General features: G+C 39.5%; 1 protein-coding gene across 2 annotated transcripts; it reads left to right on the forward strand.

Annotated features, from left to right (window-relative positions):
* Positions 1–2,091: 2,091 nt before the first annotated feature.
* On the forward strand, positions 2,092–24,092 carry DEPDC1B (DEP domain containing 1B). Of its 2 annotated transcripts, XM_042825751.1 has the most exons (11): positions 2,092–2,157; positions 2,698–2,963; positions 10,757–10,892; positions 13,574–13,701; positions 14,332–14,462; positions 16,767–16,814; positions 17,228–17,368; positions 19,929–20,095; positions 21,533–21,709; positions 22,313–22,498; positions 22,807–24,092. In XM_042825751.1, exons 1-11 carry the CDS (start codon positions 2,110–2,112, stop codon positions 22,966–22,968), a joined length of 1,590 nt encoding a protein of 529 aa, XP_042681685.1. In that variant the 5' UTR covers positions 2,092–2,109; the 3' UTR covers positions 22,969–24,092. The 2 variants fall into 2 exon arrangements, with proteins under 2 accessions (XP_042681685.1, XP_042681686.1); XM_042825752.1 differs by lacking the exon at positions 21,533–21,709.
* The last annotated feature ends 86 nt before the right edge of the window (positions 24,093–24,178 follow it).

The following is a 24,178-nucleotide window of genomic DNA, read 5'->3' on the forward strand; positions in this document are numbered from 1 at the left end:
TGTTTTTTTTTTTTTTTTTTTTTTTTTTTTTGCTTTGTGCTTTATCTGATCTGTGGAATTCTCAAATACACAAAATATTGGTGCAGGTTTGAATTGCCTCCCTGTTGTACAATTCCAAGAAAATAAGTTTTGTAAACTAGATACTTTTATGGGGATAGCAACATTGATGTACTGTTAATGCGAAAAGAGTTTAAACTTTATCTTGGACATATGTTGCAAATAATTTCTTACAAAACTGCATATGAATCTTCTTTATAAAACAAATAAAAATAATTTATATTTTACCTTTTCATGATTTATTCTCTGGGGCTATCAACTCTCATGGCAGACTGCAGTTAAATTAGGATTTGATTGGTGTGTGATATGTATCATGATCTTCATTTAGGTGCTTAATCCTCAAATCTTTAGTGCTGAGTTTGATTTCCCTGGCTGAGCACGGAGGGAGATTCTGCACAAACTCATACCAGCCGAAGTGCAGAGTGGGGAAATGCCATCACTGACACCAAGTCTCAAACTATGCCAGACTGTATGTGTGCCCTTGGCTTCCAAAGTAGGGGCTTATCTCCTCAGAACCGAAACCTTGTGTTGTATAATAATGTGTTAAATAAGTACTGATGAAGAAAGAGTTCTCTGTAGTCTTGTAGGTAACTCCAGCTCTTGAGGAACTCATAGTTTTGGCTGCCCACTTTGCTGTTATTGCTCCCACCCCAGTGGTACAAATGCATAAACGTGTGGTGATCAGAACCGGTTGGAAGTTTTACCAGAAGTAAGAGATGGTGCACACAGTCACCGTTTAGGTGGAATGTGGCCTACAGCAGAGTGTGAGGGGCTGTGCGCTATTTTCTTAGTCTGCAACTTAGACCAATATCTGATTTTTTTCCACACACTGAAGCTGTGACAATGCATGGTCAAAACTGAGCTCCAAAGTGAGTGTCTCTGGACTCCTTCAAGGAGCTAGGAAGATCTCCCAAGTCCAGCAGTTGTGAAGCAGCCAACTGCCTCTGCAGCCAGTTGCTGGGGATCAAGATTTAATTAAGCAGGAGATGCTTATCAGTCCACAGGCTGTCTGCAAGGGCTGCTTTAGAGTCCAGCTATGTAATTCCTTGCAGACTGCTTTTGTTCCTGTGTATTGTATGGGTATGCAATCAGGGGCTGCATACAGAACAGTTATCCTAAGTGCTTCATTCCAAAATCATAGGATTACTCAGGTTGGAAGAGACCTTAAAGATCAAGTCCAACCATGACCTAACCATACTACCCTAACAACATGAATGTTATTAATCCCATCCTGGATTGCTGCTTGTGAGAATCACATGGGCAGTTTGCTTTTTTCCTACCTAACAGTTGTATGTCAGAGCCAAGTGCTACGGGAACCATTTCACAAACAGTGAACACGTGATGGCAACGAGGGGACAAGGTTGAGACTGTGTGCCCCTTAGGCTTATGACAGGAGAGAGACAAATACCACTACTTACACCTGAGGAATTGAGTCTGCATTTTATTATTATTCGTTTTCTGTGAATTCGTGAAGTCACCGTGCTAATTCACCATTGTTTGCACACCTCAGCTCACCTTCTTTGCAAGTGTTTTCCAGTCTCAATCCTTGGCCCCTTTCCCAAACGTTCACTGCTCCGCCCTAGCAGGAAGCAGAGGCGATGAGTACTTCACGCTCGTTTTAAAAACTGAGTCATCTATCCCTCCGCTGTGCGCAACAGCAACCAGGCGTTGCGCTACTCTGCCCACTCACCGCCATTCTACACTGCCTCTGGGCTAGCTCAGCCGTTACAGCCGAGGGAGGGACGTTTCCTCTCTACCCGTACTGGGAAAAGGGCGGGCTAGCAGCTGGGCGTGACAGAGCCGAGCCGAACCCCGCACAACGCCGCCCCTCCGCCCGGACTGGGCCGCGACACTCCCCGTGCCGAGAGCGTAGTGCCGGGGGCGGGACAGGTGTTCCCTCCACCAATCAAAGATGTCGACGGGCCCGTCAGGTGCTGCGACTGGCACCCAATGGGCGAAAGCGACGCCTCGCGGGCTCTGATTCAAACGGTCGGCGGGCGCAGCGCGTGCGGCTGCTGGTTTCCGTGGAGACGGGGAGGCCCGGCCGCGTCCATGGAGCCGGGGCTCGTCGGGCCCGGGCCGTACCGCGCCACCCGGCTGGTGAGTGAACGCCCGCTGGGCCGGCTCCTGCTCGGAGCCCTGCGCATCCTTACTTAGTCCCGGGGGGAGCTTCTCCCTAGCGGTTCCGTGGAGCTGAGCCTCTGAGGGCCGAGCGCTGCGGCCCCGGGCCTGTCCGGGCAGCCTTCCCCGGCGGCCGGGGACCTGAGGCGCGCTCAGATACGCGCTCAGAGGCGTGCTCATATGCAACGCCGGGTGCTGGCGCTACCTGAGGTGAGTCCGTGCGGGGCGATCGGCCCTGCGGAAGGCGGCCGTGGTCCGGGCCTCCGCCTCACTAACAGGGCGAGGGGCGGCCGAACTTCCCCCTGGAGCCGCTGAGCCGTCGGGAGCGGAGGGCTGTGGGTGTCCTGGCTGCCGTGTTCTTGTGTCCGTTCTCACATCTCTGGTGTTTAAATGAAAGTTCGGGTTTCAGTGTGCTTGTTGCCCAGGTGAACGAAATCTACCCAAATCTGTGTTCTGCGTAACTAAAACGCTTCCTGTGGAAGAACTCCCGTAACAGTTTGATTTGTGTCTCCTTCCTAGTGGAATGAGATAATCGAACTCTTCCGTGCTGGAATGCCTCTAAGGAAGCATCGATGCCGCTTCAAAAGCTACGAGCGTTGCTTCAAAGCCTCGGAGGCAGTGGACTGTTTGCATGAACTACTTGGCTCTAACCAAAACTTTGGCCCAGAGGTGACTCGCAGTCAAACGGTTAAGCTGCTTAAAAAATTCCTGAAAAATCATGTTATTGAAGATATTAAAGGAAGATGGGGCAAAGAGGACTTTCAAGATGATGGCCATTTGTATAGGTAAAGCTGTGTATCGTAGCTGTGGAAAATGTAGGTTTTATGAAAACATTAATAGCTTTTATGTAGGGGTCTTACAGATATTTCTGAAAAATGCTGTTGCAGAGGTATTAGTGTGTCTTTTTCCTTTCTGTTAAAGACACTTTCTCCTAGTGATGTCAAGTAGCAGGACTTAACGCTTGATTTTTTTTTTTTTCTCAATATATTTTTATAGGAACTTTTCACTTGATTTCATGTTACAAATACAAAGTCATTTATAGATTTTACAAGGTGGCAGAGTCTTTATGCTGTTGATAGATCTCAGGCTTGTCAGTAACTGAAAGTGTATTGAAAAGTGCTGATAAAAGTGGGTATGATAGTGAGTGTCCAGCTCCAGTTCTCCTTCCCCAGCCCCTCCCCCATCTGCCTTGGATGAAATTTCCATTCCTTCTCAGAGAAGAGGGGCCATCTGAATTTAAGTATCATCTGCAACAGCACTTTTCTTTACACCTTGGATCATCGATAGATATATTCTCTAGTTAAGAAAGTCTCCTGAAAGAAAAAAATTCTTACTTACATCAAGGATAATTGTTTGTTTATCCTTGTCTAACCTTTTAACTTGTACTTTGTTAACAGAGATAAACTAATCTATTTGAGTCAAAAGCTTAGTATGTTTAGAGGGGTTCTTTCACTTCCTGTGGCATCTGTTAAGGCTTGGGTGTCAACAAATTGTGGGTTCTAAATTCTTACATTCTTATATTGTCCTGTTTAATAATGTAAAAGTAAACATTATCTTTAGCATGAATTTGTAACTTACATTGTGATGAATCTTCTGTTGAAGAAATGGAAGCAGTAATGTTATGTTTCTGCTTATGAGTCTTTCTCATAAAGCATTATTTCGTATTTTTATTTTTCCATGGAAAATATTAAGAAATCATTACAAGTGTAATGTTGAATTTCCAATTGGTGTGAAGTTTTTTTATTTTGCTGTATTATCTTTCATAGTTTCTAAACTGACGTGTTAGCTTTTTTTTCCTCTCTCTTATTCGTACATCTGTGCTCTAAGCACTGCTTTTCACTACTGCTCATTTTCTCTGTTAACTTAGAATACTTTAAGGGTAAAAGATACGTATGATGTAATTCTTTCTCTGTTGTTATAAACAGAATACAGCTGAGATATTTTTCTCATAAAATAACCACATTTTTTGTTTACAAACTTGTGCAGATTATTTAAAATCAGTTGGATTTGTGATCGATTCAGTTAACAAATTAATACTGACTCAAATTTCTTTACTGCTGCATGACATCTTTCAGTTAGTGGCTGCAAGTTCTTGGTTTAATATTCTGAAGAAAAAAACAAAAGCAAAAATAAAAAAAAACCCTATACCTCAGTGTTACAACTTCTCAGCCAAGTAAGTTAAATATTTGAACCAATTTTGATCAACCTTTGTAGGAGAAACTTTAAATAAATTTGGAGGAATAAAAATTGAATGTGTTCTCCAAATTTAGCCTCATTGGAGGGGTTTAATGTAATCATTAAAAAAGGAAGCTTAATGTGTTGTCCTGTTCTTAAACTCTTTTCTGGCTATCTGCTTGAGGCTGCTGTGTGGGGTGGGAGGAGGGAGCAGATACTGATAACTTTGCTCATGAACTACCCAGTGATTCAAAAAGCTGAGGGGCTCTTGCACCTTGACTTTAAACTGGAACTAAAGGTTAAGTGTAATGGAATGATGTGGTATGAGCTGGTTTATACAGCTGAAAATCACCTTCTGGTGGGAAGACTATCGGAGGATGCTGGCATAAAAGTATGTTGAGAGTGACAGAAGACAATTAATAATCATATCAGTGTACTTCATGTTTCTAGGAGTTATGTTAATGATTGGAATAGAAAGGCTATGTACTTGGTTTTAGAGATAATTTCATGTATATATTTCAGGAGCAATGCAGAGGAGAGGGATTTTGAAGAAACTGGAAAAGATGAGAGGGGAGGGTGCAAGGTAGAGGTTTTGCAAAATACTTTTGATGAACTGTGGAATGCTTGCCTTAAAGCAACTTTTGGTGTAGAAATGGTAGCACAGAATTGTAGTATTTGTTATTTCCTTTCTTTTCCATATACATAGGGTTAAACATTATTTTTCTGGCCTGCCTTTGCTCACATATTTAATGTCCTGGCAGCTCCCTCTGGTGGACTTCACTAAAGTTAATCTTTTAGATACAAATGTCTTACAATCCTAATATAAATTGAAACACAAGTAGCTTTTACTTCCATTGATAATACTTACACTGGAAATCTTGACTTGGTTCGTAGATTTCCATGTTAATGGACTGTAACTGCAACTATATGCTATGATGCAGAGTTGTCAGTGGGAATCAAGGTAGTTAGATATTTCCATAATTTCTTGTATAACTGAAGTACTCATAAAGAACATATAAGATGTGCTGTCAAATGTTGTTTTGCCTAAAAGTGTTAGGAAAATTATTAATTGTCAATGTGAAAAATAATATGCTTTCTGTGTTGGTGACTCCTGACCTAATGGCTCAATGTAGTCTAAAATAATAAATTATATGTTCCAGTTTTGGAAGCTTTCAGGCTTTATGCTTCTTGGAACCTGAGCAATTGTATTAAAAGGGCATGTGCACTGCTAGTATAGAATCATAGGACCTTTTGAATTGGAAGGGACCCTTGAAGGGTCATCTAGTCCAGCTCCCTGCAATGATTTTAAAATATTTAAAATACAAACAAACAAAAAACCACCACCACCACCACCAACAAAAAACCCTTCTTCCTTATATTCAGTCTAAATATCCCTTTTTCAGTGTGAAATCATTTCCCCTTGTTCCATCACAACAGACCCTGCTGAAGAATCTCCTTACTTCCTAAAGCCCTAGATGCTGAAAGTCTGTGATCAGATCACCTTGCAGCCTTTTCTTTGTCTTTTTGACACACTTTTCTGTGTCCTGGTGGACGACAGGTTGGCCATGAGCCAGCAGTGTGCCCTTGTGGCCAAGAGGGCCAATGGCATCCTGGGGTGCATTAAAAAGAGCGTGGCCAGCAGGTCGAGGGAGGTGATCCTCCTCCTCTACTCTGCCCTGGTAAGGCCTCATCTGGAGTACTGCGTCCAGTTCTGGGCTCCCCAGTACAAAACAGACAGGGATCTCTTGGGAAGAGTCCAGCGGAGGGCCACAAAGATGGTGAAGGGCCTGGAGCATCTCTCCTATGAGGAAAGGCTGAGTGAACTGGGTCTGTTCAGCCTTGAGAAAAGAAGACTGAGAGGGGACCTGATCCAGGTCTATAAATATCTGAGGTGTGGGGGGCAGAATGGCGAGGCCGGACTGTTTTCAGTGGTGAGTGGAGACAGGACAAGGGGAAACGGCCGGAAACTGCAGCACAGGAAGTTCTGCACAAATGTGCGCAAGAACTTCTTTACAGTGAGGTGACGGAGCACTGGAACAGGCTGCCCAGGGAGGTGGTGGAGTCTCCTTCTCTGGAGATGTTCAAGACCTGCCTGGATGCCTACCTGTGCGACCTGCTGTAGGGAACCTGCTTTGGCAGGGGGTTGGACTCGATGATCTCTGGAGGTCCCTTCCAACCCCTACAATTCTGTGATTCTGTGATTCTTCTCCAAGGTGAACAGCTCCAGCTCACTCAGCCTGTCCTTGTAGAAGAAGTGTTTCATCCTTTTGATTATTTTTGTGGTCTTTCTCTGAATGTGCTCCAACAGGTCTCTCCTTTACTGAGGTCTTTACATCTAGATGCAGTATTCCAGGTGAGGCCTCACCAGTGCAGAGCAGAGGGGTAGGAGCACATCCCTCGCCCTGCTGTCACACTTCTTTTGATGCAGCCTGGAATACAATTGGCTTCCTAGACTTTGAGAGAGCATGTCCATCTTAACAGCCACCAAAACTTCCAGGACCTTTTTGGCAGGGATGTGCTGTACCCTTTTGTCCCTTAGTTTGTACTGCAGTGGAAATTGCCATGACCCAGGTGCAAGACCGTGCACTTGGCTTTGTTGGACCTTGTGGAATTCACTTGGATCCACTGCTTTAGTCAGTCTAGTTTTCTGAATAGCACCGCATTCCATTATGGTCTTAAACTGAGACAGAGGAGGTTTGGGTTGGATATAGGAAGTCTTTCACCCAGAGGGTCATGACACACTGGAACAGGTTGCTCAAGGAGGTTGTGGATGCTCCATCACTGGAGGTATTCAAGGCCAGGCTGGATGTGGCTCTGGGCAGCCTGGTCTGCTGGTTGGTGACCCTGCACATAGCAGGGGGGTTAAAATTCAATGATGTTTGAGGTCCTTTTTAACCCAGGCCATTCTATGATTCATTCTATGATTCCTCAGGCATGTCAGCTGCCAGACGCAGCTTTGTGTTGTCCCCAAACTTGCTGAGGTTTCATTTAATCCTGCTGTTGAGGCAATGAAGATATTTCAGAGCTGTAGTCCCAATACAGATGCCTAAGAGTCACTGATTTCCATCTGGACATTGAGCCACTGACTACTAACTACTCTGTAGGTATGGTCTTGCAACCAGCTCCTCATCTGTAGACCAGTCCACCCATCAAATCCATATCTTTCTACTTGGAAGAGAAAAGTACTATGGGTGCTCTATTAATGGTCTTACTGAAGTCCAGATATATGACACTAGTGGCTCTTTCTTTGTCCATTGACAAAGTTATGCCGTCTTAAAAAGTGGCAAGCTTGATAAGGCAGAACTTGCACTTGGTGAAAACATGCTGGTTATTCTGCATCACCCTTCTCTCTTCCATATGTCTTAGCGTAGCTCCCAAGAGCATCTGCTCCATGATCTTACCGAGCACCGAGGTGTGGCAAATAGGTCAATAGCTCCCTGGATCATCCTTTCTACTCTTCTTAAAAGTGGGTGTGACATTGCCTTTTCTCCAGTCACCAGGGACTTTATCTGAGTACCAGGAGTTTTTAAATACCGTTGAGAGTGTTCTGACTGTGTCAACCAATTCCCCCAGGACGCTGTAATGCATTTCAGTGGAACTCATAGACTTATGGATGTTCAGTTTCCTCAGATGATCACAAACCTGGTCTCTGCTTACAGCAGAATGGGCACTGCTCAGCCAATTTCCACCTTCTGAACCACCTGCTTGAGGGCTGCGTGTAGAGCACCAGCTAGCGAAGGCTGAAGCAAAGATATTGAGTATCTCAGTCTTTTCCTTATCTTTTTTTACCAGCCTACCTTTGTTGCTCACTGTACTTTTCTGGTTGATGTACCTGCAGGACTCTTTCTTATTCTTCTTTTCATCTTTTGCCAAGTCCAGTTCTGGTTGGGCTTTGGCCTTCCTAATCCCATCCCTACTCAGCCTAGCAGTACCTCTATACTCCTCTCAGGTTACTTGTCCTTGCTTTCACTGCCTGTGCGTTTTCTTCTTGCTCTCCAGTTTGATGAACAGGCTCCCTGGTTCAGCCATGCCTCCTTTTCCCTAACTTCCTTCATGAGGAGATGAAAAGCTCTTGAGCACTAAGGAAAGCTTCCTTAAATACCTGTCAGCTCTGTTACACTCCCTTGTCACTGAGGGCTATTTCCATTGCAATTTTGTTATCTAACTTCCTGAAGAGCTAGAATTTGGTTTTCCTAATATTAAGCTTCCTGATTTTAGTCTCTGCCTATCCAGTATCCCTCAAGTGTGTGTGAACTCCACCACTGCATTATCACTGCAGCCCAGGCAGACTCCAATTATGTTAGTGAACAACAGGTCCAGTATTGCATCCCCCTGGTGGGGCTGTCTATTACTTTGCTCAGGAAGTTACCCTTGATGTAATCCAGGAAACTCCAAGTGCCTGCAGCTCACTGTGCTCCTTTTCCAGCAGATGCCAGGGTAGCTGAAAGTCTTTCAGCAAGATGAGAGCCTGCGATCATTGTGTCTGCTGTAGCTGGAGAAAGGCTTCATCAACAGGCTTTGCTTGATCAAGTGTCCCGCATTTGACACCAACCACAAAGCTTCTTTTGTTGCCTCTGTCTCTCACCTGTAGCCTTTTATTTTGCTCATGGCTGTTTTTCAGGGGCAGCTCTTCACACAGTATTTATTCCTTGATGTAGAGGGAAATGCCTCTTCCCTTCCTTCCCTGCCTGTCCTTCCTGAACAACATGTAGCTGTCAATAGCCACACTCCAGTCATGGGAATCATCCACCAGGTTTCAGTGATGGCAACTACAAAGTGGTTTTCCAGGAGCCACTGGTGGCTTCTATCTCTTGTTTGTTTCCCAAGCTGCATGTGTTGGTGTAGAGGCACTTACTTCAGCTGGACAGCTGGCCTTGCTGTCTTCTTGCATGATAACTTCTTAATTCCTTTCAAGTGTTTGCCTTCAGTCTTCTTGTTGCTTTCAGATGTCTGGGATTTCATCTGTGATGTTTGTTACACCATTAATTCAAGGTTAATTGACACAAAAAGGTATCTTTGCTACCTGCTTGTCTAAAGTGCTAAAACTAGTGCTGTTTGTAGAAAACAGTGTAAATCTTGACATATCAGCTTTGGAACGCTTCTCAGTTTCAATCTAATTCTTGGGTTATTTTTGTGTAGAAACCAGAGACTTTTCACCGTCCGTCCAAAAGCTTGACCGTATGAATCTTACTGTAATGCTATGTCATGGAGTTTCTCTAGATCTGTCTGATATACTGATTTAAAAAAGGCCATAAAATCATGACATCTTATTTGAGAAGAGGGGAATGCGCCTACTTTTTCTGGTTTCAAGAGCTTCTCTCCTGGTTGAGGAAATTGACAGATTCAGGTGAAGCTAGAAGGGAAATGGGAAACTACTGAGAATATTGTAAAACAAAAGAAAAATAAGATTCTTAACCCAATAAAACTAGAAAATAAAATTAATGTGAAAGCTAATCAGATGTTGGGATTGAAAAGGTGGACTAAAATTTTAGAGAACTTGAGAAATCTTGAGTATGAGAAACTTTATGGCAGGATATGATTGTGTAATATCTACTTGTGTACAAGTTCTAGTTGCTTAGGCATAGCTATAACTGACCTTCACACACTGATAAGGGGATGAGGGAGGTAAAAGCAATTTCTTAGAGCATCAGGAATCTTAGCATCTAAAACTTGGGAGTGTGGGTAAATGAGATTTGATCTGAGCCAGATTGATGGGAAGATTATAATCAGATTTATTTCGAATGTGCTGTCATTAATTTTTTTTACATACGCTCCAGCAGGGTGAGGATTGTTTTCTAGTACCTATAGGGTCTAGCTTAGGGTTTATTTCTGCCAATTTCTTCAAGGCACCTCTTGAAATGCATTAAAGGGTGAAAGTTTCCTTCTCAACCAGCTGGAAAAGACTCCAAATTGCAAAATATGATCTTTGCATAGAAAGCATGTAGACAAAAAGAATATGGTAATGCGGACAGAACTTTATGCACTGATTTGTGTGCATGCTAGTTAAATGCAAATGATAGGTCATGTGACTTAATTATGTATCTTTGCTTTGCACATGGTGAAAAACCTACCTACAGCTTTTTCAGCAGAAACCCACCTTCTAAAGAATAGTCAGGTGGTGCTGTTTGAGATACACCAAAGACATCTACCCAAGGCTTTCAGTTACATCATAGAATATGCAAAGGGCTTCAGCTATTCTGGAAAAGCAGATAAAGGTCAAATGACTCATCCTAGGATGTTTGACCTTTTACTTAACACCTATCTTCAGGCAATTAAGGTGCTCTGTAAATGTCCAAGGCTTTTGCTGTACTTGTGTATGTGAAAGCTTACTTGCATAGTTTTCCTTTGGTAAATATGGAATAATGTGAAGTTCAGAAGTTTTAAAAGTGTTCTCCAATTATAGATTTCCTCCTTCCTCACCACTGAAGCCATACCCAAAGAAACCTTCATTTGGAAAGGAAGTCATTAAATTTCCAGATTGGAATGATCCAAAGGCTGGCACTTCCCAAGAACACATTCCTGTGAAATCGATCATGACGGTAAGATACTCAGTTAATTTCTCCAGACCTATACACATTTGGAAAGCAAAATTCAATCAGGAATTCTTCATTGTGCCACAAACTACTTGGTTAGAGAATTAAACGTAAAATACTTCTAATTGTGCGGAGCAAAGTTGTTCTGAATGATTTGCTGAAGATTTTGGCTTTGAGTATTCTTTCTGTTATAGACTGTAATGTACTTAGCGTCCTAGTTCAGCATGGATGAACTAAGACGGATTAAATGGATCATCCAACATGGATGAGGAGGGCGACTAAGATGATCAGGGGGCTGGAGCACCTACCCTATGAGGACAGGCTGAGGGAGCTGGGCTTGTTCAGCCTGGAGAAGAGAAGGCTGCGGGGTGACCTCATTGCAGCCTATCAATACCTGAAGGGAACCTACACCCACGAGGGGAGTAAACTCTTCAAAAGGGCTGACAACAGCAGGACTAGGGGAAATGGATCGAAGTTGAAGGAGGGAAGATTTAGGTTGGATGTTAGGGGGAAGTTCTATACAAGGAGAGTGGTTAGGCCCTGGAACGGGCTGCTCAGGGAGGTTGTGGATGCCCCGTCCTTGGATGTGTTTAAGGCCAGGTTGGACGGGGTCCTGGGCAACCTGATCTGAATGTGTGTGTTTGGTGGCCCTGCTAGGCAGGGGGGTTGGAACTACATGATCCTTGAGGTCCCTTCCAACCCGGGTGATTCTGTGTGATTCTGTGTGTGTGGATGCATTTGCCAATATATTTGCATCTCAGTGTGCTCTATTTCAAGTGACATGTTTCTTATCATATAAGACATAATAATTCCTTTACTGTTGCTTACAATATAACTTCTATTCTGACACTTCATGTTGGAGAACATGCATAATATAATTCCTTGCTATATACTGTAAAGTTGCTGGTGATTACATTTCCTTTTCTACAAGGAATACATTGTGTTGAAGGAGAAGCTGTCCTCCTTCTGTTGCTATACTTGGTGAGCTTGGAGAATCATCCTGCTCTGTGCTCACTTGGATTGATCCAGCTTTTACAAAGTTGGGAAAAAATATTGCTTTTATTGTTAAAAAAAAATTGTCACTTGTTTTAAATTTTATATACTAAAAGCCTAGGCCTTTTGAGTTTCCTTTCTTCTAAACCTTTCTTTCTGTTTAAATTGCGTTCTCATCCTTTTTATGTACTGTTGGGATTTCTTTTAGAATTTTAGCCTTTTTATTGTTGCTGTTCAGTGCAAGACTTTTGCCTTGGATTTCTTGGTGAATGATAGCCTGTTTGGAAAAGCAGTTCCTATTGTTCTGCTGAACATTAAGAGGTTCTGAGCAAATAGCTATTCCACACTTGTAATGCAATTATTTACATGCAAATCAAATGTTCTGTGCATGTGCAGCAAGTTCTATGTGGAGGCATGATCCTTAGAACTGCAATAGTGGGTAAAAGATTTATACGGAGGAAAGAAAAGGTAGTGCAGAGGGCGAGCAAAAAAAATTAAAGTGTTTTAGTTACTGAGTAAGTACTTGCTGCAGTTTTAATACATTACAGATTCCAGCTGTTTGCTCTAAATTTCAATTCAAGCATCCTGTCCTGGAAAATGCTATCAAATGTCTGTTTATGTACAACTGTCTTAGATGTGCCACTATGCAAATGATGCAAAGGAAAAAAGTTTTTTTTATTATTATTATTTTTTTTTAAGGCTAGCTGCCTTTAAAAAAAAAAAAAAGGTGAAGTGGACAGGTAACTTGAGGTGGTTTAATCAAAACTTAAATTGCTGCAGCATCAAATAGAGTGCTTATTGGCTATGTGTGAATTGATAGACAGGGATATGGGTAGTGAAATACTGATGCAGAAAGCCAGATACTAATTGCAGAGGATTTTTTTACATTTCAAACTATCTCAAGTCTAGTGTCCTAGAGTGACTGTTAGCAGTTGAAGTGATTAGGTGCATTCCTGGAGTGCATTTTATGATTTAGTTGTGATCATAAAGAATGCTGTTAATTTGATGTAGGACTGCTATGGTGCAAATCATTGCACAGTAACTAGGAATGATCCAGAACTTTGCTTTAGAGTATGCTATGAACACAGCCTGCATTGTATGTGCACTTACCTGATGACAGTTTTCAAGCACCAAACTTGAATGTGAAGACTGAGTAAAGGATAATAGTCACATGAACTTGTATTCTCTTTACTTCTCTTTAATAATGATAGATTAGATATGGTGGATGTCTTTATCTGTAACTGTGCGCTTTCACTTTATTGCTGTTTTGAACTTGCTAGTAAGTTTACTATTTAATTATTATCAACATACAGTGAACAAGAACAAAAAAAAAGTTTTTATCTCACCTAAAAATTTTCCAATAATTTTTCTATAAACAAGTGTTTAGTCTTAGTATGGTATTTGGTATGAACTGGTTTTGGTCCTGAACAAGATGTGAACCGTGTTCTAGACCACTGACTTTTAATGTGGATTTTAATGGCCACTCAGATCATTTTTTCAGCTTTGGAGATGCTAAGTAACAGAGAAAAGATGCTGTGCATGTGAAAGCTAAAATGCTTGCATCTTGGAGATTTTGCAAGATTTTAAGACATTTTAAAATTATTGCATTGTAACACATTTGTGTTACACTGTTAAGTATTTGAAAAATCAATGGCTAATGAGCAGTGCTGTTTTTTTTTTCCTTCTGATTTTAGAATTCTGAAATGTGGTACAAGCGTCACAGTATAGCTATAGGGGAAGTACCAGCGTGCAAGCTTGTTTTCCGCAGGGAGTTAACACAAGAAAACATAGAAGAGATATGGAAATCAATGACTTTGTCACGGTGAGTATGCATGTTAGTAATACTAACTTTCCTGCAAAATCAGCAGATCAAGTTCACAAGAAAACTTCAGTACTACCTGACTTCCTTCTCTTGTACTATTTCAGTTCTTTTATTGTGTGGGCTTTGTTTTGTTTTATCACATTTTTCCCTGAATCTTTCCCTTCTCCTGTTACGAAATTGAAGAACTCATGTAGAAGTAAGACACCATAAAGCCTTTTAATGAAAAGTACAAAACTTAATATGAAGAAATAGCTATGTCTAGAAGTCTTAGAGAAATTCCTTACATTTTTCATAAGAAATATCCTATGCAAAACTAAATACCTTATTTTAGAACGTTTTTTTGTCCTGCAAAAATATGCTTTAGATAATTTTACATTATGATATCTTTTCATCTAAGCCTGGCATACTGTCTCTATGTAATAAACTTGATCTAGTGCAGTGTAGCATAGGAAACTGTGTGATCAGAGAATAGTGTCAGTCTGCTCTAATCTTCCTTTGCATGCTTATGACTTAAATAAATTATTTAAGTGTAAAAGGTCTCTTTCACAACTGTATCTACCCTAATGCTATATATTTTCTTGCAAATTAGATTATTAATGTATTTGTTGTGTTTTTAATGTATTTTTACAGACTACAAAAAGTCTTGGGTTTGGATTGCCTGGATGAAGTGATAGATACAAAGCTTGTGAATTCAAAGCATATTGTCCAAAATGCATACAATGTCAATAAGCAAGGCATTGTCACTTTAGAAGACAAATCAAGTGGGTATTTCAGAAGTTCTTGTTTAACTTCTTAGGTTGTGGTTTGTTATTTTTAAAAAACAACATAACTCTGATTTATACAAATACATAGCAACTTTACACTTTTATAACCACATTAAAAAAACTAGAGTTTTTATGAAATGTACTGTTGTTGTGCACCCCACCAGCAAGAATCAGTTTCCTTTTCTCCATCCTCACATTTTAATATCCCTGCTTTAGTACATGTATTAGGTTTACGTGGGAAAGCTTTGGCAGCAAGGAGGATGCTGTAAGAAGAGCCCAGCAGTTGCCCCATGTCAGCTCAGAGCCAGTGCCACCTGGCTCCAAAAAAGTCCCAGTGACAGCCAAAAATGATCCAGTGAATGATCCAGTGAGTCATGCTGTGAGATCATATTTAAGAAAGGGGAAAAAATGCTGCACAACAGCAGGGGGAGAGAGGAGTGTAAGACGGCAAAGGCCAGGGGGCACTCCAGGCCCAGAGCATATCCCCACTTGCATTCTGTGAAGGAGCCCACGGCACAGCAGAATTGTGTCCTGAAAGATGCTGCAGTTCATGGAGTTCTTTGCTGGAGTAGGTCCTGTGCTAGAGCTGCCACCCGTGGAGGATCCATACTTGAACATTTAACTCCTGAAGGGTGGACTCTGTGGTACTGACTCACATTGGAGAGAATTGGAGAAATGGAACATTTGGGAAGCCTGCAAAGAAAACTACATCTAGATTTTAGGTATCCCATTCTAGATGACTGGGTGGTAGGGACTGTGTCATGGTTCTATGTTTCTTTTGTTTTTGGGTTTCAGTATTCCACATCAAAACATCATGTAGTGTACGGGGCATTGAAGTGTCACTGCCCCAACCCCAGCTACCTATCCCTGTGCATTACAGCAGTCACGGGATCTGGCCCTTCCAGGTGGGGGGGCGCTCTCTTGCTGCCTTGCAGTGGGTGCTGGAGGTGCTTTCCTGGCCGTTCCAAGCTTTTCAGGTTTGACTCGGTCCCGGGAACTCTCTCTCTCTCATCTCGTCTGATTTATTAATCTCAATTTCAGATAAATTGCATATATTGTGTTATTTTGTATTCCAATATTATAGTAAAATAAGTTTTCCTCCATAGATTGCTGCCGCTGCTCTTTTCCTCCCTTCCTTCCTTCCCATTTTTGTGGGACTGGGGGGAGGGGGGAGGGCAGAGGCCTGTTGCCCCTGTCATGGACATAGATTGATCTGGTCAACTCCGTGACAGACTGTAGTTTGCTTTCAGTTTCACTGCTTTAGTTTGTTATTATCAATAGACAACATATTATATTAATTTCCCTTGAATCTGTTTTGCCTGTGACACTGATTGGTGAGTGATCTGCCCCATCTCAACTTGCAAATTTTTTTCATCATATTTTCTTCCCTTGGGAGACTGAGAGGGAATGAGAACTGTATGGTGAAGTTTAGCCTACTTACTAGCATGAAACCATCACAGCAATACTGAACAAAGGTGAAGGAACTGACATTTTTCAGTTAGAATTGTGGGGATGTATTTTTTGAAGCTGCCTTTGTCAGCTTATCTGTGCCTGGAGTGTCTACAGGAGAGCAACATGTAGTGAAAAAAAAAAAAAACAAACAAGAAAGGATGAGAATATATACAGAGAGGCTTAGAACTTTTAATTTTTGCATTTTCAGTCAGTATATTTTGAAAGAAGCACCGTGTAAAACTGCTTTTCTCACTAGGGAAACATTAAAAATGATATGAGAGATTACTTAACATTGTAACCATGTTTTCCACAAGATCTGTAGAGAAGTGAAACATCAGGTAGGAACCTGATTTGGTTTATGAAAGTAACCATGTCTAAAGCATTTATGTGTTAGTTCTCCAGACAGTTGGAAGACTTCAGGATATTGCTTTCCTCTTTTCAGAAATGACGAAACTGAACATATGAATGCTTTTCATCATGCATAGTACAAAATAACCACTTTACACATTCATTAGTCCCTTACAGAAAATCCAATATGTTTGGTTAAATTTTGCAAGGCAGATTAATACTATATGATACAGTTTTCCTTATTAAGCTGCAAGAGTTGTAACTGGTTGATATTGAAGCACTGAATATACTATGTTTGTAATCTGACAGAAGTTATTTCTCTCTATATTAAGTAGTAATCTGTTTTTTTTTCCTTTCAGTCTACTTTATAAGAGGAACGTCATTAAGAATTTTGAGTTCACTATGATCTTAGAATTTGTACTAGAAAAAAAAACAAACAACAAAAAACAAACACCTGAGTTACACTTTCATTTACATTTTTTTAATTTTTCCCTTGTGCAGAGGACCTACCTCACTGGATATTGTCAGCAATGAAATGCCTAGCAAATTGTAAGTAAACTTGGAATAGAACCTAAAATGTCACTTAAGAAAAAAATCATCTTCATGATGATTCACCACTTCATCAGCATTTCACCAAATATCAGTGATATTCATAGTCAGTATTTTTTCTGATAATGGCCTTGAAAACAATGTTGAAAAAGATCAGTCAGTGAGCATATGTTCTCCTGTCAGTGCAGTTTACTTCACTGAAATATCTTAAGGTTAAACTATTTCTATTTTTCCCTCAATTATGTTTGTTTTCACTAGATCTGTTAGAAATATAAATAAACTATTTTTAATAGTGTATCTAAGCTTCTTTCCTGCATGAATTTGCACTTGTAGTGGCTGGAATAGCAAACAGTTGATTAGCTGCAAATTAACTTTTTCTTTTTTTTTTTTTTTTTTTTTTTTTTTTTTAATAGGGCCCATCTGCTCAGATTTGAAGCAACCTACATATTCAGGATTTGAAAGAGATGTCTTCAAAACAATAGTGGACTACTTTGGCCAGATGAAAGAACCACTTCTTACATTTAATTTTTTTGATGTTTTTGTTAGTGTGTTAGGTAAGTGGTCTGGGATGTAACAAGAAATATATTCCTGGTGCTTTAAAGACAGTTTAATTTTTAGCTATAGCTTTTTAAGCGTCAACCAAAACAAATTAACTTACCACATAGAAGTAGGTGGCCCATAGAAATATCAAAAATACGAAAAATTAGGAAAAATAGGCAAGAATTCTGGGTTTAAAAGTAAACATGCTTTGTGGCATGCTGTTTTTCGACACTTTTTGCTAAGAGGTGCAACACTGCATTTTATGATCTTTGTAACTGAAAAAAGATTTCAGAACAATTATGTTCAATAACTGCTAAGGTTATGTAACAATTCTTCAGATAGTAAAGGGGCTTATCAGTTACTGACATTTTTTAAGAATTTAGTATTTTCGTATTTTGTTAGTGTTTAGTTCACTATCTTACTTCAAATTGATTATAGTTCCATTTTGGAATTTTTCTTCTGAGGCAACAAATGTTCCTGACAATATCTTTTAGATCCTTCCTACTCTTTCATGCTTTTTTTTGCTTTTCTATTGTATTTAGTATGTTTCAGGACTGAGTTTCATTTCACAGCATTCCAGATGTAAAAATGAGAATGAGCAATTCATATCAACACTTCTGTACAAGTGAAAAGAAATTGTGCACTCTTTCAAATAAGTGTGAAAAGCAGTCACTTCACAAAAATATATATATATATTCCATATGGAATTTTTCCTTAAAAACAAAAATAAATATATACAAATCATGAAGGTATAGGATTTTAAGAACTGCTTTGTTTTCAATCTTCATACTTTGCCTATCTACTTAAAAATACCAGCAGTATATGTTTGAAATTGTCAGATCTTTCTAGCTTTGCCTAGGCAGCCTACTCTGGACACCAATTTACAGGCATTTAAATGTCTAAAAAGTTGCATGTGGCTGTAATGGGATGTCTTGAGATACTTGATTTAAGTACCTTCAATTACTTATGTAAGGATAAGAGTGGTTGGTCTAGAGTATTCCCAGGTGTTTTTTTCACGCTGTTTTACTTTTTTTATGATTCAATTATTAGTTTCCCTCTTTAGCTAGAAAAAGAAATTCAAGAAGGCAACTCATCTTCTGTTGTGATGTCTCACTCTCCTTTTTGTACATAAAAAATAGTTCTTACTAGTAGTAGGAAAGCAAATAAGTGACCTGACTCTATGCACATGCAAATAATGTGGGGAATAAATGAGGAATTACTTGTGTATGCCTGTTGGTCTCTGATCTTATTGGTATCACAGAGGCGTGATGGGATGGGTACAGGTTCTTTAAGAATGACATTTAGGTGAGGTGAAGTCACTCTACTCAGTGACCAGCTGAAGTGTGTGGAGCTCTGCCTGGGAGTAGATGAGGAACAGACGAAATTTATGGATTAAACGAGGGCAAGGACAGGTGACATTATGATGGTGATCTGCTGTAGGCTGTCTGAATAGGAAGAACATGTGAATGAGGCCTTTTACTCAGATGGAAATTTCACAAGGCCTGGTCCTGGGGGCCTTTAAGCGCTATGATATCTACTGTAGGGACAGCACTCTTGAAGATTCCTGGAACAAATCATAGAATCATAGAAGTGCTCAGGTTGGAAAAGACCTTAGAGATCATAGAGTCCAACCACAACCTAAGCATACTACACTAACTCTAACAACCCTCTGCTAAATCGTGTCCCTGAGCACCACATCCAAACAGTTTTTAAACACATCCAGGGGTGGTGACTCAACCACTTCACTGGGGAGCCTATGCCAGTGCTTAACAGCCCTTTCTGTAAAGAAGTGCTTCCTGATATCCAACCTAAGCTTACCCTGGCACAACTTGAGGACATTTCCCCTTGTCCTGTCACCATTCAGAAGAGACCAACTGTAAGGCACTGTAAGCACCTTTCAGATGTTGGAAGAGAGCAATAAGGTCTCTCCTCAGCCTCCTTATCCCCAGACTGAACAGCTCCAGTTCCTTCAGTGCTCCTTGTAGGACATATTCTCCAAGCCCTTCATAAATCTTGCTGCCCTTCTTTGGACCTGCTTCCTTCTCCAAAGGGTAGAAAAGCCAGTGAGGAGATGTACTACGTAATACACTAACAGGATGGGGCCTGTGGGGAATCTGAAGTCCAAGGAAGTCTTGGCTGCAGTTACCTTGGAATGGTGGAGTGGAATCAAAGGTTCACAACAAACTTTCAACCCCAGGAGAGCAGACTTTAGCATCTATGGGAATCTTCTTACTAGAGTGAGATAAAGCACTAGAGGGAAGAGGGGCTCAAGAATGCTAATTCAAAGGTTGCCTCCAAGATCAGGGGCAATGTATCCCAGCACAGAGAAAGTGGCAAAAATATCAGGAGACCTGTATGCATGAACAGGGAACCGCTGGCTAAACTCAAACACAAAAAGAAAACCTACAGAAGGTGCAAGTCAGGACAGATAACCTGGGAAGAATACACTTCCTTCCCAGAAAAGGAATCTGGGGAGATGGATTCTTAAGATATTTAGAAAATACCTGTGGAAATAGGTAATTGAGAAATGTTTCTGTGTTACTTTATTATTTTTTTTTTTGAATGGTAAACCAGGTCTGCTGCAAAAACACAGCGAGGCTATAGAAGCTCTTCAAATATCTTGTCTCCTGCTGCCACCAGAAAATCGGAGAAAACTGCAGCTGTTGGTGAGAATGATGGCAAGAATTAGCTTTAACAAGGATTTGCCACCTCTTTCTGAATCAGTGAGGACCAGAGTCTTGGTATGTATAGTAATAAGGCAGAAGATCTCACAAGGCTTTTGGAGTAGCAAAAGCTACTCTCTCTTACTGGAGAGCATATGTAAAGTAAGGCTTGCTTATTTGATGAATAGTTTCTCTATTCCAATTATGCAAAAAACATCTCTGAATTTGAACAAGTTGCTTTTGAACTTGTGAGCAAATGCAGAACTTGCGCAGGACTTGAAGGTTTCCCCCACCTTAAAGTTAAATCCCCTCTGATTTTTTTTCTATGCAGACTTAAACAGACTGACTATTGAGAGTATAATAATGACAGAATAATAGAAGATGAGGTCTCTGTTCTTCATAATTGCAAAAAGTGTGAGAGAAACAGACTGCCTGCTTGAATTAAAGTTAAAAATATATGTCTGAATTTTTTTGTTTTTGCAATGAGAAAAGCAAATCGTGCCAACTGATTTCAGTACTCACTTTTGTTCTTCACTTAACTACAGAAACATTCTTTTCTGTATATCATTTTTATTCATAATTTGACAAACCCCTACTCTATGCTAATGTCAGTGAAAACTGTGATAAATATATAAATAGCCCTACAAAAATGACGTTATCACAGTCACATTTGTATTGGTTTTATTTTAGGCAAAATTTAGCTATTCCACTATTTCTTTTTGTTAACATTTAAGTTCTCTGCAAGGAGTAGAGCATTGGAAAGCTCAGCCATTCCATAAAAATCTTAGGATGTCTACATCTGAATTTTTTCTGTAACAATGAAGATTTTAATTAACAATAATGATATTTTATTAAGATAATTGAATTATTGACTGATACTTTTAATTAATTAACTGTAAATGATATTTTTTACAAAAATAACGTAATTATAAAGTAAATGTTATTTTTTTAAGTGAATCCTATACAATCCAAGTACTTTGTATTATATTTTATTTCAGTGGTTTAATCTACATCACAAAGCAAAAAACTTTGTTCTTCTGTGCTAGAAATGTTAATAGTGACTAGTACACAGCTAGAAAGCTTGTAGTCTCATATTTGAGTGTTCATTTACATGTAGTGAGCTGCACCTGAAATTTTATTTGAAGGATTAGAAAGTAATGGCATTAAGGTTTCCTTCTGCCACTTAACTTCTATTCAATTGCTGTGTTGTTTTTAAAAAATTATGAAATTTATGCTCTATTTGACTGGAAAGGCCGAGTGAAATGCTTGAGAGTAAAATGAAGAGCAGCCATTCTATGCCTTAGGTCAGCATTAGATTGTTTGAGGCAAGAGCCATCTTCGGTCCATTCAGCGTCAGTACAGTACACAGTGCTTATTTTTTTAATTTTTTAATTTTTTTATTTTTCGGAAGAATGGTGAGTATTTTGTTGTCAAGAGATCTTTTAGGAAAGATTTTAATACATGCAATTTTTTCTCTATAAATAGAAAAGTAAAGTAAACTTTTTTTTTTCTCAGATGGTTCAAGCATTTTCCCGTTGTATTCTCTGCTCTAAGGATGAAATGGACTTGGATGAACTGCTTGCTGCTAAGCTAGTATCTTTTCTCATGGACAATTATCAGGAGATATTAAGTGTTCCATCCTCCTTAAAATCTTCTATAGAGGAACATGTTGTACATGTCCAAAGAGTTCAAGTAGGTGTCTAGTGGGAAAAAACACCTTGTGTCACTCTGCTTCAATAGCAAAATCATTTGCTATTGCTCCTGAGTTTGATGTATCTTAGACTTTTGTCTGTCTCTGCTAGCATATTAAGAGCTAGTTTGTTTTGGCTACTGATACTCCATCATAACTATGTAGTTAAATGAAACTAAACAGATCTTGGACATCTTAGGGACAAACATGTTCCCATCTTGGTCAACTTCATCTTCTCCAGGAATGGGATCACAATATTTTGAAGGCATCCACATGTACTCGACCTTATCATAACTTAATTTCCTTTTTCCAATATCATATTTTCATGTTTAGTTCAACATTTATTGATTTCCACTGAAGTACTTAGCCATTTATTTTTCTAAGAATTACACGGGCTTCCAATGTTTCATACTTCTTGACTTACTAGAATTCACTCAATTTGTGCAAGAGGTAGGAAGTGGAATTTGTGGTCTTCTCTTTTTCTGTTGAATGACTTTGAGTAATATTTAATGACTGTAATGACACAATAGTTAACTTGGTGAGGCTCTTGTCTTTTTTCCCAAATTTGTTGCAGAGAACAACTTTTCTTTTTATTCTTTCTCCAGATAAAATATGCTGGAGCTGACACTGATGCGACTTTTCCTGCTCCATCATTTTGCCATCAAATCAGCACAGATGAATTTGAATACCAAAGGGCAACTGGCTCTCAGGAACCGCTGGCAGCTTTATTAGAAGAAATTGCAACGAATAAAGAAATATCTGTGAAAGACAAGAAGAAGAAACTCAAACAAGTAAGTAAAAATTTCTCCAGTATTTATTTAATTTTGAAAAGCTTTATGGATTTTTACATTTATGGTCCTCTAAAAAAATAATGACTCTCAAAGCAGTAGATAATCTTGGGCATTTATAACATTTAATTGTTTAGAATAGAAGTGCCATGGTGAATAAGCCATACTGGAAAACAAAACTTAATTGTCTATACAGAGATATAGAGAGTGTGTTGGAGGAATTTTCTTGCTCCATTCATGGATATGACAATTCTTATTTTAAAATGACAAATATGAGTGAATTCTTCATTTAAATTAATTTCTTTTTCTAGTTTCAGAAATCTTACCCTGAAGTGTATAGAGTACGATTTCCTACCCCTGAAACTGAAGCAGTGCTGTTTCCGGAAAAATCGAAACAGAAGCCACCACTTCTGATGTGGGCTTTAAGAAAGCCTTTTCAACCATTTCAGAGAACCAGAAGCTTTCGGATGTAAAGAGTTTGTATGTAATACATCAGCAAACTGAGTCAAAGCAAATTCTCAATGGATCTTACACAAAAGGAGCATGTAATTTGCTCAGAAAAAATACTGGAGTCTGTAGAGAACATCAGTAGAGAAGTGTTGAGGACACAGAAATGTGAACCAATGTCAGTATTTTTTAAATCATGATTTTTTTTTAATGTTTGTTTTGTAGTTCTTAAAAACAAGATGATTAACTTGCATTGGGGATAAGGCACACTTGCTGTAGTTTGATCATTTCAAGGTCAAAACTTGTGTGCAATGTATTGTTAGTTAATCAAGAGCATTTTTTTGTTGTATAAACTAGGCCGTTTGTTCATGTGTAGCTTGAGAAATTCCTAATCTGTAAGTACACGAATAAGTATGTAACACTGGATTTTGTTTTTCTGTTGTGTGACCTGTTGTTCTTATATAAAATTTATTTCATAAAACTGTAAAAACTCATTAATTTTGATTCTTATGATGCATTACATATAGGGTCAACTGTTGTTGAAGAGCCATTTCTTTTTTTAGTATAGACTTAAGAGCCTTTTCCAAAAGCTGTTATGAAATAGTGCTGTACAAATTTGGATGGCTGTCCTCTAGAACTCATTTTGTCAGGAAAATTTGAATCTTTGCATTTCTTCTGGAAATGCAAATATTTACTTGATTTTGGAGTATTGAGTACCCTTAATGATCTTGTTTGTTTTCCATTATGAAAACTATTGTACATGTAACTTGACTGGGAGTATGACTTGATTCTGGCAACAATTTGCAGACATCTACTGGTATGATACTGGTGGTACTTTTAGGTTATCCATCAGAGTTTTAAAGAACAGTTTTTTGTATGTCACTGAATGTCGAAGTCTATGCAGAGAGGGAAGGCAGCAGGTATCTCAACCAGTTTGTCTGAAATTCTAATAATGTGCTGACTAATCTGCAGCATTCACTTTGCTAACCCCCTAGCATGTCAATAAGCTTGCAGATGTAAGGCTGTTGGTTTAATAGACTGGAATGTTTCTCGGGTATTGTGCTCTTTATGAACAGTACATGTTTTCATGGTCTGTCTTCACTCTTACGCTTCTTAACAGTGATCATTGTTTAAATAAATGTGGTGCTAAAGGTACACTTTTCAAATATTAAGAACACATTAAAATTAATATTGAAAGTAGTCTGAGGCCATTTAAATTTTTTACTGGGTCTCTGG

This window comes from Centrocercus urophasianus, unplaced genomic scaffold (genome assembly GCF_019232065.1).
Source record: "Centrocercus urophasianus isolate 14NV4802_14NV808 unplaced genomic scaffold, USGS_Curo_1.0 seq_25, whole genome shotgun sequence".
In the NCBI taxonomy this organism is placed as follows: Eukaryota; Metazoa; Chordata; class Aves; order Galliformes; family Phasianidae; genus Centrocercus; species Centrocercus urophasianus.

What these genes read in the sequence shown, in the direction of transcription:
- DEPDC1B (XM_042825751.1), top strand. Translation starts at nt 2,110, where the DNA reads ATGGAGCCGGGGCTCGTCGGGCCCGGGCCGTACCGCGCCACCCGGCTG. An exon ending in CACTTTAGAAGACAAATCAA is followed by an intron (nt 14,463 to 16,766) that starts GTGGGTATTTCA and finishes TCCCTTGTGCAG; the next exon opens with AGGACCTACCTCACTGGATA. An exon ending in AGAAGAAGAAACTCAAACAA is followed by an intron (nt 22,499 to 22,806) that starts GTAAGTAAAAAT and finishes TTCTTTTTCTAG; the next exon opens with TTTCAGAAATCTTACCCTGA.